Source organism: Bacillus rossius, chromosome 16 (genome assembly GCF_032445375.1).
Source record: "Bacillus rossius redtenbacheri isolate Brsri chromosome 16, Brsri_v3, whole genome shotgun sequence".
In the NCBI taxonomy this organism is placed as follows: domain Eukaryota; kingdom Metazoa; phylum Arthropoda; class Insecta; order Phasmatodea; family Bacillidae; genus Bacillus; species Bacillus rossius.
In genome coordinates this window covers 27,455,417-27,475,811 of record NC_086343.1, presented here as the reverse complement: position 1 = coordinate 27,475,811, position 20,395 = coordinate 27,455,417, and the positions used below count along the sequence as shown (strand labels likewise).

The window sequence follows — 20,395 nt, the reverse complement described above, 5'->3', positions numbered from 1 at the left end:
AATTTACCTTCAGTACTGAACAGAAGGTAAGCAGAGTCAATTTGACAACTAAAGAAAAAGTTTGATTAATTACAAATGTGTCCCAAAATCTTGCATTATTTTTTAAAGGCATATGTGCATACCACTCACACAGACCACTGAACAATTACTTTATGCAAGGACAGAAAATAATTAGAAACATTTTTTACCCCAAAAACACGTTGACATAAATGTACTTTTAACAATACCGGTGAAATTTGTTACAATACATATATGTTAAAACATTAAAACTAATTGCGAGTTTGACGAAGCAAGAAGGTAGGCTCTACTTTTACGATGAACAAATATGTAAGCATTTAATATTTGTGTCATTCAGCAGTGTTACAAAGTGTCACATGCAGCGTTCCGGAAAAAAAAACATTGCATGCTACATATGTTCGATTTTGTAAAAAAAAAAAAAAAATTAAATAAATTAACTGTTTAGGAATACTAGCCCGAAAAAACTAGACCCTTTTTTTCGTCAAGCCAACGACAGCAAGTAGGCTAACGAAATAGTTTTAACTCCTCGCGACGTGGAAATGCGAACAGAAACAATCTCTTCCGGGTGCAAAGTGAAGTTCACAGGCGCAGAACGACTCCCCAGAGGAGAAAGTGTCGCCTGAGTGGAAGACTATGGACTCTTTCAAGAGGGAGAGAGGGGAAGGTCATGGTGCAAAAACCAGCAGCTACAGTCTCCCTCAGTGGGTCAAGACGTCTGTATGAGCGGACCCACACACCATGCATCCCAGCGAGGCGTAATAACCAACTTGTGGTTTCACAATCTCCCTCACCCCCTCACATAGCGACCACACAATCAAGTCTCGCTCAAAACAAGCGGCAACTTCATGGTGCAGACAGCTGAACTGCTAACAATGTAAGTATAGCCGAGCTCGCACTGATACGTACTTTGACCTCGTAGTCAAACCAGATGGACCGGACAATTCCATTCACCCGTCCTTCCGTCAAAACATGACCAAGCTTTTAACTTTAAACGGACGGATGAAAACCTCCAAAATTTTAGCAAGGTACCCATTACTGGCCACCTTTACTATCTTAAAAAGTTTTTTTTTTTAAGTTTGTTTGTTTAGCTGCTGCTAGTAAATGTTTTTGACTTACGTTTGAAAACATTTTAAAATTTGATGTTTAATGCAAATATTCCTCGAGACGTAAGTGTAAGAAATTACGTATGGTAAAACTGAAAAATATAACGGGAGGGGGGGGGGGGGAAATTGGCCTAATTTATAAGCCCATAACTTCAATGATCGTCAACTTATACAAGCTAAACTTTCACCAATTTTTTAAGCCTTATAGTCAAGTGGCAGCATCAAAATGGGAAAGTGGTGTACGTGAGTGGGGATCATTGTGAATCGCATTGCTTCTTGACGGACTGGCGAACGGTAAAAGATCGTTGTTGGGTCCAACTCAAATTTATGGCGTTTTCAACGTAAAATGCATCTATAAATAAACAAGAGGGTTACGTCCTCATTGTACACAACTAGAGTTCCAGATAGCTCGATCTTCGTAGAAACTTCGCCAGATAGTTTTACCTTATGCTGTAAACACGGTAAAAAGGCACGGGATAGGAAGAAGAGTATTTTTTTCTATTTACTTTACTTTTTAGTTTGATAATTCTCAAAGTTCATATTTTGTAGTACAACGTAGTATTAGTAGAAGTGGGTGCTGGTATAAATGGGAGCTGACCTCATATTAAGTAGTAGCACTTGGGTTTTGAAAATATATTGTTATATAAACGACAGCCGGATATATATATATATATAATATATAAGATATATAAGTCTAACCGTAACTTTTTAAAAACAAAAATTTTCAAAAAAATTCGGCCCTTCAGTTTTTTGCGTGATGCTCGAACAGTGATAATATAGAAACATATCAAAAAAATAATTCCATAATGAACTGTTTTAATTTAAACAATTTTATCTCAATAATAAATTAAATTATCTGTATAATTATACCAAAATTTAAATGGTATTTACCTGCGTGAGTTTTTGCTAAAAAAAAAAAATGGATTTATACATTTGAGTTACTGCATTGATATGTATTTTGATGATTTTATCTGTTGGTAGAACTGTCGGCGGTACCTGTAGGCGGACTACCCCAGCAGATGCGCACACTGGCTAAGATCAGATCAGTTGCTAGCACGGACAGCACAGTACGCGACCAGTGCCTGCCTGCCTGCCTGCCTGCCTGCCTGCCTGCCTGCCTGCCTGCCTGCCTGCCTGCCTGCCTGCCTGCCTGCCTGTGGCATCGAACCAAGGGCTCGCAAAAAGTTCCAGGCCGCGGGGGTTTTTGTGTCTGCGTGTACGTTTTTTATGTGTTTGGAGTGTAAATGATTCTGGAGTCTGTGGTAGGGGCAATGGCGGCTCCAGGAAGACCTCTCGGCCAGGGCTCACGCACAGGAGGATGCAGTTAATAATCATGACATTGCCCTTGGGATATTCACCAAATATATATGGTCTCAAATACTGAAATTTAGGATTTTTCGTGTAAATTTTGATTGAAAGAAGAGTTAAGCACATTAGCGAAAGTATTTAAGTTAACATTAATATTCCCTACAAAGAAATAAGAAGTAGAAAATTTGGGCTCGGATCGCCCCCCTGCGCCCTTCCTCTGGAGCCGCGCTTTGGTAGGGGGTGGCTGCTTGGCCTTTCGACGCACCCGGCCAGACGGGAGATCCATCACCAGGGGACAAACCCATTGAGCCAATCAGCCGAGCACCGCGCCCACGCTCTTTAAGAACTAGGGGGGGGGGGGGGTAGGGGGGACTGGACCGACCAATTGGCACGCTCGAGACACGCGTCATGGCGTCGGCGGGAGACCCGAGGACAAGCCCCGACCTCCGCGGAGCAGCTGGTGCCGAGGGCTTCCAGACTCTAGCCCCGGGTGGCGACGCGAAGATTGTGAAGATTGTGAAGATCAGGAGTACCTACAGTTCAGCATGCACGTCACCCCGCGCAGAGTCCCGACAACGAAAAAGGCTCAGGCGTCAGTAATAGCAAAGCCACAACTTCTTTCTCAACCAATGAATACACATAATCGCACCCTGAGTACAAGACTATCGTAACTCAATAATCAGCGCAATACTATCACAACTCAGATGCCATAGTCTTGCACATATTCTTATATAATGTTTTCCAGAGTGCAAAACTACATTATTTTTACCATAAGTCCCGTAAAAGTAAATATAATATTGCGATAGTCTTGCAGTGCCTAGGTAATGATATTTTCCTGCTTATGGTAAAAATCTCAAACTCAATTTTTTGAGTTACGATAGTCTTGTACTCAGGGTGCGAATATGTATTACAGTAAATCCATGGATTTTGAGTGCAACATCCAGTTTATATTCCATGAATTAATTTGGTAACTTATGCAAATCATTTTATTCTGCCAGTCACTTTTTTACTTACGTAAAATTTTATTTCACACCAACTTTCTTTAGAGAAGATATTATGATAATTTCACACAAAATTCCTTACTCTCAATTTTTAGACTGAAATTTTTTTTCACCTACATACTACATAATATTGACAGTATGTTATCCACCCAAACAATCTAAAATAAGTATACAATTTTGTTTGAAATTTCTAAGAATCAATATTGCAAATATGTAATGCTGTAAAATAATTATATTAAAAAAACCCTGAAAGAACGTACTGAAATGCAGTTTTGCTCCATTAACTGCTTGGTTTTAGCAACCTCCCAACCATGACAAACAAAATCCCACCAAAATATAAATGATAAAATTATTAATTTTTTACTAAATTTAAATTTGCTGCACGCCCCAGTGACATGGCAGTATGGATTTAGTTTTTATTATATTCACACTCAACACGGGCCAACGAAAACGAAGAAATTGAGAAATCTCACAGAAATCGAAAGTCAACAATATTAAAATTACCTTTAAAGTTTCATTTGGAAAGTAATTTTAACATCCACTATTATAATAGAAAACATTGTAATTTATGCTTTGAAACTAGGCAGTATTTTGTACTTCCGGGATGTATGTCTCGTTTTAAAGAAAAGGTGAACACACGCTTTGGCAAAATAAATTGTTGCTTACTGCCGACTTAAACCAGTTTTTGAATGTTTTGTTCACATACCAAGATTATTATTTTGGACTCACGTTCAAAGTAAGTGAACTCACGTGTCTGTAAATTACGAAGATCTCTGGATAGTTTGTGATCAGCGTTCTTCGTAAATGGAAATACCAAAATTTTTAAGAGTGTACGCTCACAGAGATCGAAAATAAAAACCTTTATTTTATCGATTTAATATATGTTTATATTTTAAGATAATAAAATTCAGTCACTGATTTGAATTTCGGAAGTAGCGACCGCAACTCCTTATACGGAAGATGATCTAACTTTTTAAGAATTTTTAACGATTTTGTTTGCAAAAGAAAAGTTTAATGTCAATAATACTTATATGTGAATACGAACCGTTTGGGCTGTTTACGTGGTGTTTTAAAACTAAGCACTATTGATGTATGACGCCGTACAATTTCGTTGTTTAACACTGAATGTTTAAAATCTGATAAATTTGAACTCGGCGAACAAGATCTCTCTCCACCCGGCATCCAACATGTCCTGATGTGTGGCCACAAAGCTATGATCTATCCAGCTTCACAACAAACATAACTACGCATCCGTTGACTTTGTAACTGCCTAGGGACAGATAAATAGCTAATTGTGTTTGTCATAGTTAGCTAGTAGAGCATTGCACCATAATTTAACCAGGTGTGTTAAAATCAGCGTGTAATACCGGCGGCTGAGGTATGCTGTAATCAGCCACTGTAGACTGCTAGATACATTTCATACCCACGCCAAGTGTGCTAACCACTGGCTGAACTACATTTCTATTTTTTTTTAAATAATTAACGAATTTAAATTCTTATTATATGCAACATTACGACCCTGAAAAGTATCCTTAATAACAAGAGTCAATTTAGTCGCGATAACTCAGAGACCAATGGTCCTTTTGATTAAGATTTTAAAATCTACCCTGAGAATCAAGCCAAAAGCAATTGTTTAGTAAATTTTAAGTGATCGTGATGTGTTTTTAAGAAATATTTTTGCTAATAATCAACTCATTAAAATATTTTTAACAACTTTGGAACTTTTGTAGAGTATACCGCTGTGTCCTACGTAACTCCAGGTATTTATTAAAATATTACTTAACCCGAATGTACATATATATTTATAAACACATGCTTTGAATAGTAATAATTTTACTTAATATTTTTCGTATAATTGTTCAGCGTTGTGGCATAGTGTATATATATATGCTACTATACTAAGCATTTTACTACGTTAATGTGTGATTTCCTTGTGTCGCAAAGAGTAAGTTCATAGGTCATACATTGAATTCAGGACACCTAATCTCCCAGCTACCCTGTTTTTATTTTAATTTCACTATTCTCTACCTGTGTATTGTTCTAATTCTTCTAAAAATACAATTACATTTCCTTTTACTAAACAGTCACCATAATTGCGTGTGTCATTGCTTGCCAGTGTGTTTTTGCGGTCAGTTACTGTTAAGGCGCCTCATTACACACGTACAGCTTAGCATATATGATAGTAGCACACCAAGTAAAGGGATCTGCACTACACAATGCTATTATTTTTAATAGTTTAATACTGAAAATTTGCGATCGTCCAAACAGGGATGACACATTAAAAGTGCTTAAAATAATATGATAGTATCCACTGACAGACGAGTATTAACTTCAGGCATTCACCGAAATAAATTATATAGGTACTTACTATGTTTCAACCAAGCAAAATTTCGGAAGGAAAAACTATAGGAAGTTTTAATGGCATAAAATGTGTAAACCAAGATAAGAGTTCCAGTCCCTCTTGAAAACGAAATTAAGCCTTAAGACATGAGACCATGCGTCAGCCTAAGGAAGTTACAAAAACTTAAAAACAAAAAAAATTACAAGAGTGACCAAAAATCCACATTAAGACGTTCAAGCAACGAACCAGTTTCAATTTATTCCACATCAAATACTGTAACATAGCTATAAAAAAAAGTAACCGCGAAAAAAGAGGGGCGAGGGAAATGAAAGCGATTGCAATGCCGACAGTTAGTACGACTTCAGAATATTGCTCTATTCAAATAAAAGATTCAGTTAATTATTTAAGAACGTTATTAAAAAAAAAAATTATTCCTCCTGAGGAGTTAAAAGATAAAAACTGTGAAACAAGTTTTTAATTCTTCGTCCACAAGTTCTCACTCTTAATTAGCGTTTGAACGAATAAAGCATAGCGTAAAATTGCAGCTGGTGAATTTAAATTATCATTAAATTATCCCAGCAGAGCTCAAGGAAGAACTCGTCGTTTCCAAAACGAAGCAATCTCTTGCCGCGAGAAGAAAGTTTGTTCGTGGCGGACTTGGCAAAAAGACTGGACTATCGTCCGCAGATCCAACCCACGGAGTTGGGAACCTCGTCAGACTGCATGCTGTGACGTAGTTCAAGTAACATTTTCGCCAAGGGAAGCCTTTTCACAGACGAGAGAGCCAAACGACCGATCGTGCATCTTCGGTTTTTTTTGTTCATTGTAAATACATACGGCGGTGTTGATAAAAGGATACTAATGGGCAATTAGGTTAGCTACATTATAAATACTTTAAAACATTGTGGACGGTTGATTTGATTGGGATAGCTACATTAACCATAGGGGAAAAAAACATGAACTTCGGGTTTTGGCTCTCGTCTGTGAAAAGAAGGCTTCCCTTTCGTCACGCCATCGCTATACCGTACCGCCAAAACCATAGCGGAAATGGTGCTTGAAAACTGTCAGAACATCCGTTGTCAAAAAGTCGCTAATAATTTAAAACTTGTTTCCACAATGCAAACACTACGCTTGAACCCGTGTTTTGGGCGTCTTAAGAAACATGGACCACGATGAAGACGAAGTGCTTCAACCGGTTACCACTTAATCACGCAGACGTGGTAACTCCTGCTTTAGTTCCTATTTTGCCCGCAAGAGACCGCGTCACATCGACGGCGATGCTTTAGTCTGCATTCTGCAAAAGTAGTGATCGAACACTAATTGATGACCTCATGAGTCATTCTTTTAGAGGACAGAACATTAGTAGAAGTATACGAAGACCATTGGTACTACTTTAGAGAACAATAAAAGTTATACACGTTACATGGCAGACTATAACCTTCCAGGCGCAACATTTTCGCCGCTGCCCAGAGAACTATAAAATAAAAAGGATACCATAAAATTTTAAATTATATTGGGACGTAATTAAGCCTTTAAATCCTACTAGTCAATTTATAAGTTCAGAAAAACTTTGTAAGTAATTTTCCAATGAATTTTCCATTGATGTTAAGACAAATTGATCATATTAAGGTGAAGTTAACTATAGTGGTTACAAATGTAAAAAAAAATTATTTTTCTGTTTTTCGGTTTTAAGAGAAACGCATGTCAATCTATAACTATACAAAAATAAAAATAAGTTATAAGTTCGTAAGACATGAACTTTGAATATAAATAACCCAGATGGACGGAGCATATTCGCCTTAATTGGAAGTTATTTAGAAATCAGCCAGTGACAAACCACCTATTCCTTGCTGGAATAAATGAAAGTTAGTTCTACGTAGGAACGCATAGTTCACGCACAGAGCCACTGAAATGTAAACATCAACAAGTTATAACAGCACTAGGTATAGTTATGTCAATTGTTTTTAAAAATATTACACGGTTACACATTCACTGACGCGCGCTGGTATAATCAAGAGTCATGTCGATTTCAAATATAGTTCACAGTTCCGCAGTGGTAAACACGGTCTTACGTATCATTCAGTCACTGTTTTGCCAACAACATTGGTAAACAAACGTCACGATATGCTGTGTAACTGACAGATGGGAAAATGGGCATAAACAATACGCTTCTTGTCAAAACAGACAAGTTACACAAGTCAGAACGTTCACTTTAAAATGTTTGTTAATGGCTCCGCCTACCCGGGCACACATCGGTGCGCAGAGCTTCAGGAAAAACAACGCGATTTGAAAACTACAAGATATCCGAGTGGAGTCTACTTACGAAAAGCATTTAAGAGTTCGCTGAGGACCGAAAAATACTTTTGATTTTGGATTAAGTTTTTAAACTATATTTTTAGAAGAGTTAAAATGGCTAACATGCATGTTTTCAGAGTAATTTTTAGGCGTAAAACATCCGGTACAGATTCTTAAAAGCACTTAAGGGACTTGCATTACACCAGTAAGACTGTGATTTTGGCGACGAATACATGCGTATATCACATATAAGCCTTTCCTTTATTATTTTTATGCCAGTGAGAATAAACCTGCAACCTAAATGTGCGTCTGGACATTTTTATCACTGCATAATTTTCCAGAATTAAATTAGATTATACCTATATTTAAAGATAATATTCTGAAATTTTTAAAAATATTTTGTACCAAAAAAATACACGTGATTTATTGGGGGGGGGGGGGGGGTTCTCTGAAACCTCACCACAAATCACTAGGGGGGAGGGGGGGGTTAAAAATTTGCTAAAAAAACATCACGTGATTAATGGACGACCCCTTACCTATCCTGTGACGAGAAGACTGCGCGCCAGTTCAGAGCTTTGCGCTTAGAGGCGACAACGCGCTAGAAGCACCAGCGGGCGTCGCGCTTATCAACACGCCTCACTAACACAGATACACCTCTGACGAGGGACACGTTTAAGGGTGTGTCAGCGAGGAGGGACGATAAGTGCGACGCTCGCTGGTCCTTTAAGCGCGGTATCGCCTTTAAAGCGCAAGGCTGTGGACTGGAGAGCAGTCTCCTCGTCGTGCATAACACTACATCACATCTTTACCTTAATTTATCCGCCATCTAATTCCCGTGATAGCTTTCAGGATGTCAGTCACACTGAAAACACCGCTTCACCCAATTCCTCTCTTCTAAAAAAAATTAACGAAGCACGGAAACATCCACCCTTGCCGCATTCTTAATAGCTTTTTTTCGCGAACGACATATTGATAAAGAGACCGGAAAAATTCGCGGATTCACTTAGCGATATGCTGAACTGCAAATAATTGTATACCTTTATGCAACCTTCTGCTATTGGTTCACTGTTAACCTGGAGGACTGCGGGCCAGTTGTAGGCCCTCAGTCAAAGCAGTATAGAATCACGAGTCTCCCAATAATTGAGACGCCTCACAAGTCAGCAGCCAGTGAACAAGGTGACGTTTGCCCGAGTATGCACGGTGTCGTGGAAGTCTATTTTGAAGGTCATTGAATACGCGAATTTTTCCGGTCCCTACATATAAGAGCATATTGAGCCCTGCACTTGCTACGCGCGTGCCCAGGTTATAGGGGCGGGGAATAACGCAGACTGAGGGGACGAGAAAGGGGAAGCCTTCTTTTCACAGACGAGAAAGAGCCAAACGCCCGATCATGCATCTTCGGTTTTTTTTTTTGTTCATCGTAAATGTGTAGCTAAAAGGATACTAATGGTAAATTAGGTTAGGTTAGCTAAATTATAAATACTTTAAAACATTGTGACGGTTGATTTGGTTAGGATAGCTACATTAAGAGGCCACTCCAGTGTTTCAGGGGCACTACGCAACCCGCGTTAACCTCATAAGATTCAATGCCTTTTTTCATTTTGCTTATAACTAATTAATATAGATATCGAAATGATGCTTGCTTGATATGTAAGACAAAGTTGCTCTTATCAAAGCCCCTTTCTTCAAAAAAACGTGCATAAATTATGGTTCAAACCTAGACATTACACTTTTGCATATTAGTAAAGATCAGTATAATACCATAATTTATGCACCTTTTTGAAGAAAGGGGCTTTGATAAGAGCATCGTTGTCTTGCATATCAAGCAAGCATCATTTCGAAATCTATATTAGTTAATTAGTTATAAGCAAAATGAAAATAGCATTGAATCTTATGTGGTTAACGCGGGTTGCGTAGTGCCCCTGAAACACTGAAAAAAAGCTAGCATGAACTTCGGGTGTGGCTCGCTCGTCTGTGAAATGAAGGCTACCCTACCTTCCTGGACGAAGCACAGCGCCGCAGCGGCGAGAGCCAGAACCAGGCCGGACGCCTGGGCGCGAGCCGCCGACATGGCTGCCTCTGGTTCGCTCAGCGACAGTCGTCGTCGCCGTCGTCGCCGTCCAAGTCGCGTCTGAGCCCGGCGCGCGACGGGGCGGCCAGTTTTCTCCAGAGACCTCGCGCGCGCAACGCTTCCTCCGCGTTGCGTCACGTCCCCCCCCCCCCCCCACGCAAGCCGATGGAGGTAGTAGGGGGGGGGGGGGGGTTCGTATGCCCACCACAACACTTTCCCCCCACCCCACCGCGACGGCAACGAGAACCAACGACGCCGATGCACCAGTGGCGGGTAAGGGGAGGAGGCAGTACAGCCACCGGCCCCCGACGGGTCCAAGGTCAGCGACCAGGGTTACCACCCTTGCGCCAGCCTACTTCTTAGTCCCCCCCTCCTCCACCACCATCACCTCCTTTCCAACATCGATGTATTACAACACGCATTCCAACGAACACACAAACACAAACACGCAGAATATTGACTGACGAATGCCTCCGCACAGCTCGAAATGCTCACCATTTTCCGTCGGCGCTACGTAAACCAACGGTTATGCCAGTCTTGAAAAGAAAAATCTCTCACAAATTTGTTTCTTAAAAAACTTTGAAAAAACAGGCGGTAGACTACAGATAGCTCGATTGTTCTTTAAATTAATGTACGTTAGTAAAAAAAAAAGGAGAATTAAGGTTTATTAATGACGCATGAATTTATAATAATTACTTTTTTTTAACACACTGCGATACTACCTATAACGCATCATCCTTAGAGTGCAGTGTGCAGTGTGCATTTAAATGGTCATTTGCTCTCTCTTTCCGATGCACAAATGCTGCCATCAGCGCTTTCCTCGCTTCAGTGTGCTCTGTTACCGGGTACAGACACATCTGAGCAAAATAGTTACACACACTTTCTTAAAGAACTATATTTTTTTTAATAAACCTAAACATTCTATTTTATAAAGAAATTAAATGATTTTCCTTCGGTATTTCATCAAGAGGATTATCTAATAATGTTGATTTATTTCCAAGGAGTGGTAATTGTATTACTCCAACTTTTTTTTAACTTTTTTTCTCAACTATCCAGCTCTTTTCAGCATATCAGATAATTTTATTGAATTGCTTGTTATTAACAGTGAATAAATGATTCAGATAGTTTCTCCTGTGAAATAATAGTTTTTTTTGTCAGAATGACTACAACTGTGATAATACTGACCATAGACATTTTAAGTCTTAAAAAAATCACCAAAGAGTCAAATACTAAAACTTACATTGAAATATGGTATACAAAATAAAAATTTTAATGTTAAAAAGCAAGGGTAGTATCAATATAGCAACAACGCAGGCCATATACTCCGCACTGCAGTCTTAAGTAGGTATATATTTATGGTATCCACGATATTGACGATTTTCCCGCGTTTTCTAGATCTTTAAGACATCTTCCAGACCCCCTGAGGTCTCCCTTCTTTCTTTCTAGATCTACAATTGCTAGGGCCATGAAAATTTCACGAAAAGATCTCGAGAGTAGCTGGAAGTTAGAACACTGTAGCATCGTCTGTGTTTCGTGATTGGGCGAGCTAATCTGAGGTGCATGGCGATTGTTACAACAACCAATCACACTATTTCAGTGTGGAAGCAAACTCGTCCTTAGTGGCTCGTGCAAAAAAGGCAACGACTTCTCTCGCAGACGGCCGCCAATCACAAGGAAGAAACCGCTGGTGTGGGTATACCTTGTTGCAGTCTAGTAGGCGTTCAGATTTTTTCGCGAAAATTTCCTGCCCTTAACGATTGCGTGCCAGATATTTGGCAACGTCTCTCCAGGAGCAGTTAAAGAGGGTATCTCCGAGTTCATACCCACGCGACCTTCTGAACAAAATCATTTTAAGCACCTATACACAAAAGTTATATTTTTATATACTAAGGAATCTAATAACATAATTATCACACGATATTCGTTAATTTTCGGGTACTAAGTTCACTTACTTTGAGCACGAATCCATGAGAATAATCTTGTCACATTTCAAAAAATTCAAAAACTTATTAAGAACACCGTTTCTTCCGCCAGGTAACTTTTTTATAACGGAAAAACCATTTGGAAATTTAAATACAGCACAGTTTATACGGAACACCCAGTTTTCTGAAATTTCCGTTTATTTGAAACGAATTCTTCGTTGAAAAGTCCGAAAATTTACTAGGAGTGGGAGTGGGAGGAGTATTCCGAGAATTAACCCCATCAGCTACACTATACGGGGGTGGTCATTCAAACAACCAATTTTCTTTCACTCCCGTCATGAATTCAATGTTTGAGTGATACAGTCATACGTTTCTACGTCATGCCAATATACGCAACCTATACAAAATTTGTGAATTCAACCGACAATCTTCTACTAGAGATTTATCACTAGAAATAATTGGAAAACATATGCTACTTATAGTCTCAAGTGATCCCAATTATTACGTGTGCCTTCTTAGTGGAAAATGAACAACCGTTTTATTACAAAATCATAGAGGGAGTATCAAATACGCAATGCTTCACTGCACAAATTAAAAAAAAAAAAAAAACTTGTCACAGTCGTTAAGTATTTCATTGAAATAATTGGTGTAAAAAGTCAGCCCCCACATTATCCTAATGAAATCATTTTAACCAAATTACAAGTTTTGCGGTGGTTTAAGAACCAAGTAAACATTTTTAAAACGCTCAGTGATTTTTCTTAAGACAGGTCTGTTTATAAGCTAAGTTTTATCTTACGAGACTGATACCAGCCATGGAAAAATTTTAAAACGTAAGTCTTAAGTCTTCATTCCCCCCCCCCCCCCCCCCCCCGTTTTATGAACCTGCAACTGAAGTTTGCCGGTATAATTCAGACTCATTATATATACATGCTAGTCAGTAATTGACCCACAGGTTTTTTTTTCACTTCTCCAGCGCACTAACGAGTTTAAAAATTAACGTGCCCCAAGGCGTAGAAGTTTCCAGAACACCATTCCCACCCGGAGCCGCTAAGTGACAGGTGAAGCGGTAAGCAACTTCCAGATGGGATGAGGGAGTACGCGGCTGTATTTCATCCGCCCTGCGATTCCAAGGAGGAAATCTTGCCGATTCTAAATATGTATCCCAGCGAGATTTATCAGGAGCGGAGGGAATATCCGTGGGAAAATGAGGATGCCGTGTAGGGCAGATGGGGAGATAAAAGCATTCACCCCCCCCCCCCCCCCTTCTCAAACAAACCCCCAATCCTTCAGCGCACAAAACCACAAAATGTGGCAGTTTCCACTTCTTTCCCGCCAGGCAGGCGGGCATGCATAATTCAGACGGTTCCGTAGTTTTTTTTTTTTCTTTTCGTTTTGTATTGGCCGACACTGGGACCACGCCTCGCGCCACTTCTTCATTCCCGAAACAAGTCTCGTTCTCTCTTGGGAATTATTTAAACCGCAGCACCTATCTCGCCACATCCCTTCACTAATACGAAACACGATGGCTAGTGAGTGAGTTAAGGGGAGGGAGACAAAGGGAGAGAAGGAGAGACAAAGGGAGAGAAGGAGAGACGAAGGGAGAGAAGGAGAGACGAAGGGAGAGGAGAGACGAAGGGAGAGAAGGAGAGACGAAGGGAGAGAAAGAGAGACGAAGGGAGAGAAAGAGAGACGAAGGGAGAGAAAGAGAGACGAAGGGAGAGAAAGAGAGACGAAGGGAGAGAAAGAGAGACAAAGGGAGAGAAAGAGAGACAAAGGGAGAGAAAGAGACAAAGGGAGAGAAAGAGAGACAAAGGGAGAGAAAGAGACAAAGGGAGAGAAAGAGACAAAGGGAGAGAAAGAGACAAAGGGAGAGAAAGAGACAAAGGGAGAGAAAGAGACAAAGGGAGAGAAAGAGACAAAGGGAGAGAAAGAGACAAAGGGAGAGAAAGAGACAAAGGGAGAGAAAGAGACAAAGGGAGAGAAAGAGACAAAGGGAGAGAAAGAGACAAAGGGAGAGAAAGAGACAAAGGGAGAGAAAGAGAGACAAAGGGAGAGAAAGAGAGACAAAGGGAGAGAAAGAGAGACAAAAGGGAGAGAAAGAGAGACAAAGGGAGAGAGAGACAAAGGGAGAGAAAGAAACAAAGGGAGAGAAAGAAACAAAGGGAGAGAAAGAAACAAAGGGAGAGAAAGAGAGACAAAGGGAGAGAAAGAGAGACAAAGGGAGAGAAAGAGAGACAAAGGGAGAGAGAGAAAGAGACAAAGGGAGAGAAAGGAAACAAAGGTAGCCATACTGGCTTCAATGTGTTTAAATTATTACCATTTTGTCAGTATTGGTAATTAGAAACTCTCCTTAAAAAAGGGCACAAGAGATCTATCAAGAGATTTTTACAAAACCCACAAATAGGGACAAGGATTACGGTGAATCACAATAAAACGAAAATACACAGAAATACAAGTAAATACACCATAATACAACCAAAATGCAACGAGAATAATAAAATTAAATTACAATGTAACAAAACACAAATGAATTATTTATCTCGTACTTGAGAAAAATATGTATCAATAAAATAATAGTCCATTTTTAATAAAAATTTTTTTAATAATACACATAAATTAAAAAATAGCAACAAAATATCCCGTTTCAAAAACTAAATTAGCTTAAAAATAAAATATTGTTCAAGTTATTCACACTATTATTAGAAATGATTCGTAATTGAGTACACCCAGTAAACTAGCTCAATGTAAGTAATAGGGGGCTTTAAAACCACTGTTCTACGTGTGCGCAGTACCGTATCGCTTTTACGTGCAATCCCGCAATTATTTTTAAAGTTTAGATCAATCATTTCTGCGACATAGTGAAAGGCGCACGCGAAGATCAATGAATTATTTAGCCTACGTATGCTTGCTTGTAACAATTTTACAAAACAGTTTCAACGTAAATAGAAAATACACGAAGAACACGCGGAAATAAATTCCACAGAATACAAGACCCTGTAGTTTGTGTGTTGCAGTTTTAAACCGAACACACCATCCCTCAATCAAAAATGTAAAATCATAGGACTATCTACGAAGAAAGATAATTTCATACTTTGATTTATCGGTGCATTTTTTTGGTAAGGAAGGTGTTATTTCAAGGAGGGAGTTTTTTAATTTCATGACGAGGCTGCATAACTTTGTAAAAAAAAATTAAAAAAAGGTCGAGATTTAGATTTTAACGTGAAGCAGAACCTTATTAACATATCTTCATCTTTAATGCAAATCTGCAAATAAAAATCGTGTATAAGATTGTTGGGGGACAAATTACATTAACAGATATTTATATTTCATTGTGTTAAACACGTTTCAAGCACAATAAAAAAAAATTAAAACCTCTACGGTTAACTTTCTAGCTCTTTCGGTAATACAATTAAAAAAAAGATTTAGATAAATCCTTAGTTTTTTTTTGTGACTAAAATTCAGTCACGAAGATAGCGACAGCAAATACTATGTATGCCCTAAATCACACTGAACACGTGCAATACCGAGACAGTAAATTAACTTCAACCAAGATATTGAATTAAAAAAATTATAATAAACAAGACTATTTTTTTTTGTAAAAAAAAAAAACAGGAAAATGCATACCAATGAAAAGCAAAAGGAAAACATGATAATCTCCGGTTAGCGATAAACTGTTTTTTTTTTTTCCCAGCAACAAAGTTTTTTTTCCCAATCAGTTTGTGTTTGCACTTATTAGAAGAGATAGTAAAGAAAAACATATATACGCCCAGTTTTCCTGTTAAGAGCGCTGAACTATATTTACGGGGAAAAAACAACAACTGATAATGTTTAGTTGTTCCTGCAAAAATTCAACCTTTGACCAAAGAAATGGCAATGACAAAATAAGTTCGGCGAAACCTTGTGAAATTTCAAAGTTAAGACAGGCACGAGCAGTTTCCACAAAATGTAAAGTGCAAAGTTTTTTTTTCCCCGTCAGCTTTTAAAATTGTCAATTTGTGGTACTGTTTCAGGCTACTGCAAGAGCATACAGACAGTAAAAGTTATCACGTGCTAATGATAACATTTACGAGTATTTGATATACTATTAAAATTTGTTCATATTATTACAATTTTTTTGTTCCTTAATGATGCAAGTTGTGATATATCTAAAATAGCATCAATAGTAACTTATTTCGACCGTCAAGCCAGTTACTGTGAAAATCTGCATTTCCCCCCAGAAAGTAACATCGTTTAGTGCAGAATATACATTTAAGTAATTTTTAATACCTTTGAACAAAAATTAACTATTCATTTTTTTCATCATTAAAGTATTCATTCTAAACCCCTAGCACTTTATAGCTGTGAAATTTTGACAGCTGGTGAAAAAGCATAAAAATTGGTCAATTGTTTTTCCTCAATCTCAAGAACCTTTAATGAAATTCTGATTTTAGATAATGCAATATGTTTTTTAGACTGAAATATAATCTCCTTTTTTCATCGTCGTCGTAATGTAGTTTCCGTGGGAAACGATTTCATAACCCAATTGGCTAGAGTTCTTTTAAGACGTTTGACAACTTTCAGTTTCATTATTTAATATTTTATACTGCCATGCTATTAGATCTTAGAAAAGACACTCATTTCGTGACAACAATTGAGCTTCAAGAAAATACTTTTTCATCGTAATCAACTGCAAAGAACACAATTTCTAAACGTTTTGACTGTCTAAGGAAAACAAATTACACGACTTACTTTACAGTATAAAATTAGTGATTCTGCATTACTCACAATGCTACCTTATCACACGAACTCAACCAATTTCTTTATTTTGTGAGGTATCAATCATTAAAAACATTTACAGTATAATGTCACACAAAAATCATTAATATAATTTCAAATTATGCCACGAAATTGTCAGTAGCAATGATTTATCCTGGAAAGATAGTTTTTCAATAATCCATTTACTTTTTCCTTTGGGGTAAGCAACGTAAATGCTAAAATGGGACTGACAATTATGAAAACAAATGCGAATATTTGTTTTTAAATTAATGAACAAATTGTTTTAAAGAAGTCCAAACAATGCCAAACTTCCTAAAAGAGACCCGACAATCCCTGCAAAATCTAAATCTATGTATTGTTTACTGAACAACTTTCGGAAATTTATACTTTAGAGAATTAAATATAAGTTAATCTCAAATTATTATTTTTGTTCTATGTACTTTCCCCTGTACCATATCTATTACTTAGTAAAATAAAGAAGCGAACGTAAACAATATGTGGTATTACAAACTTATATATATAGTACTTTTATTAATAAAGCTATGTAAAAAATTGGTTGTCTGTAAAGTCGGTTACGGACGATAGTTTAACGTGACAACGTCATAACAAAACATTGATGAAATGATTGCATACTTTCATGAATAAAATTGAATCATTTTTATTTAATTATCACTATTTCGTACGGATACAAAGGAGTGAAATTAAATCTACAATTTAATTGATAAATTTACTTTTATTTGCACTCATTAATTCAAATATGTTAATTACTTTAACTAAGAGATTATTTGAACTATAACTTTTATACATGTTTGCTATTTAACTTCTTCCAATCTGTGTTATTCTGTTAAGGATAGGACGATGATAGGAAAAGTAGGAAACGAATGGGAGTGTTTCCAAGTTTAATGCGCCTCGAAAAAGTCAAATGGATGGTTGTTCCAATCGAGTGGGAGATAGATAGATGCGGCGCAAGCGTACAATGAGCGTAACGGGACACAGCATAACGGGACTGTGAGTAATCCTTTTCCGTGCGTGCAGCTGGCGTTCATCGATTTATTAGACGTTGTCACGTCAAAAAGTCACCAGTGCGCCAGACTTGGAAACGAGATAAAAGGAAGGTTTCCGTGGCGATAGCAGACGCGGGAAGTGACGTGACGCGAGAGGGCAGCGGCTGATAGCGGGCCACAGTTGGACGCATGCGCGGAGGTCGGGCGCGGAAGTGTGCCACAGAGAGCAGCTTCTGCGTCGCGGCCCGCCGAGACCTTGCCCCCCGGGGGACCATAGAGAGCCGCCATAACACACACACACACACACACACTCTTTCATACCTGTGCATGTATCTGCAACTCAGAGGCAAATATACATGTATATATGCACCTAGGAGGTCGAGATACGTGTGTATATGCATATATATGCACCTAGGAGGTAGAGATGCATGTGTGTATGTATATGTATATATGCACCTAAGAGGTAAAGATACATGTGTGTATGTATATGTATATATGCACCTAGGAGGTAAAGATACATGTAGATATAAGCACCTAGGAGGTTAAGATATATGTGTATATAAACATATCTGCATCTCGGAGGTAAATAGGCTATATATATGTACCTCTGAGGTAAAGAACACACCATGCCCAACTACACAGATCCTGCGTGAGGAAACTTTGTCCAGCAGATAGTCTGCACCATATTTGCCGAACGCCCATAACAACTGGATTCCGTTGAAGTGTTTGCATTGCGAAAACCGTTTTAAAGGTGTACCTATATTTTATGGAAGTTAACTGATTTATGATAAAAATTCCAAATTCATACTTTTTTTTTATCCATCGGGCATTGTTCCAGGTGTTGTATAATGCACAGAGGTTTTGACTTCAACAATGTTAACATGCCGCGCCTCCCGAAAATTCTCGACTCCAGGCGACATTATACGGACTCATGCCGAGGTGGATTCACGTAACAGGGGGGGAATGACAGTCACTTTTTCCAAGCAGCGTTTACCCAAAAGAGGGCGTGGTTGGCTCTACGCGAACACCAATTAGCCACAGATAGGAAGATCAAACGGGGCAGGGAAAATTAGAACCCGCGATAAAAAAAAAACCAAAAACCCAGTGGAGAGAACGAGTTGGAGCTTGAAGTTAGGGTGGGCATGGGGGGGGGGGGGGGGGGCGGGCGAGATATACCCGACCCTCCCAACCCTCCAACACCCCTTTCCCATAACCGCATGCTTCAAGCACGCCACTCCACCCACAAAATACGAGCTCACTCGAGGTTTAAGAGTTCCTCTCACCGCAATTACGAGCAAGAGGGAAAAAGAGGGTTGAAACTGTAGCAAAAATAAACCTCTGTCTCTCTCTCTCCCTCTCTCGCCGCCTGCAGAATGCGATATTCAGCCTCCAATTAAAACCCGCGGATGAGACGTGAATATCGAGCAGCTTCTCCCCCCCTCGGGGCCAGCCGCACAAAATAAAACCGCCTCTTGGCGCAGTTTAATGACGAGGGGGAGATTGCACAGGCGGAACTGCAGCCATCTTCGTTACGAACATGGCGATCTCTTGTAAGGGGGAAGTCTTCTTTTCACAGGCGAGAGAGCCGAACGCCCGATCGTGCATCTTCCGTTTTTTTTGGGTCATTGTAAAAGGTTAGCTACATTATAAATACTTTAAAAACATTGTGGACGGTTGATTTGGTTAGGATAGCTTCATTAAAGATACTGTGAAACCATGCAAACGGTTTCCTAGCCCTGGATAGCTACATAAATTAAAAAAGTTATTTGCCAAGCAACCATAAAATGATTTTACAGTATTTTTAATGTAGCTATACTTGCCTAATATAACCAACCATCCACAATGTTTTAAAGTATTTATAATGTAGGTAACCTATCCTAATCGACCGAAAAAAATTTAATGCCACACCTGTTTAAACAATGAGATAGAAAGGAAAAATAAAAAGCGAGCATGAACTTCGGGGAACTTCAGGTGTGGCTCTCTCGTCTGTGAAATGAAGGCTTCCCTCTTGCAAGGACCTTCCATAGAGCACAGATTCCCACTCGACCGCCTGCAGCGGTTGTTAACAGCAAGGCGAGCCCACGTGACTACTAGCTGACTGATGCTGCAGAGCAACGTTCACTCAAGCGTCCTTCAGCTGGCCTTAAGGAGCCGTCAAGTAAGGATCTACATACAGTGCAGCGTGTTGCGAACAGCTATCATGAAACTAAACAAGAATCAATTACTGGTGCCAATGAAATAAATTGGATTCGCCTTAAAAAAGTGGTAGAATTTATATCACTTCCGATACACTCAAAAGCTCAACAGGAGAAATTTTACAGGTTATGCCCGAATGAATGTAAATCATTCGAGTACATCCAGAACAAAAACGAACACGAAATAAAAAAAATATATATATAATGTGTAACATTCACATTAAATTCTTCCTGAAGAAAATCTTACCAGTAACTCTACGGTAAGTAGTTTTAAATTTTTTTATTTAACATTTCAAACCGTGAAATCATGGAAATATTTATAGGATACACTTTTTCTAAAAAAAATAAAATTAAAAAAAACCTATAACCTAGTGTTTTCATA

General features: G+C 38.7%; 1 protein-coding gene across 6 annotated transcripts in view; it reads right to left on the bottom strand.

Moving 5' to 3' along the window:
- The window catches only part of LOC134540050 (very low-density lipoprotein receptor), a 494,291-nt gene that overhangs the window by 75,792 nt on the left and 398,104 nt on the right, over positions 1–20,395 (bottom strand). For 3 of the 6 annotated variants that reach the window (XM_063382500.1, XM_063382498.1, XM_063382499.1), the window contains exon 1: positions 10,062–10,211. The exons of the other annotated variants lie outside the window; for them this stretch is intronic. In XM_063382500.1, the coding sequence (XP_063238570.1) occupies positions 10,062–10,137 (76 nt within the window). In that variant the 5' untranslated portion in view covers positions 10,138–10,211. Of the gene's footprint in view, positions 1–10,061; positions 10,212–20,395 lie in introns of those variants that run through there. 6 annotated transcript variants of the gene reach the window in all.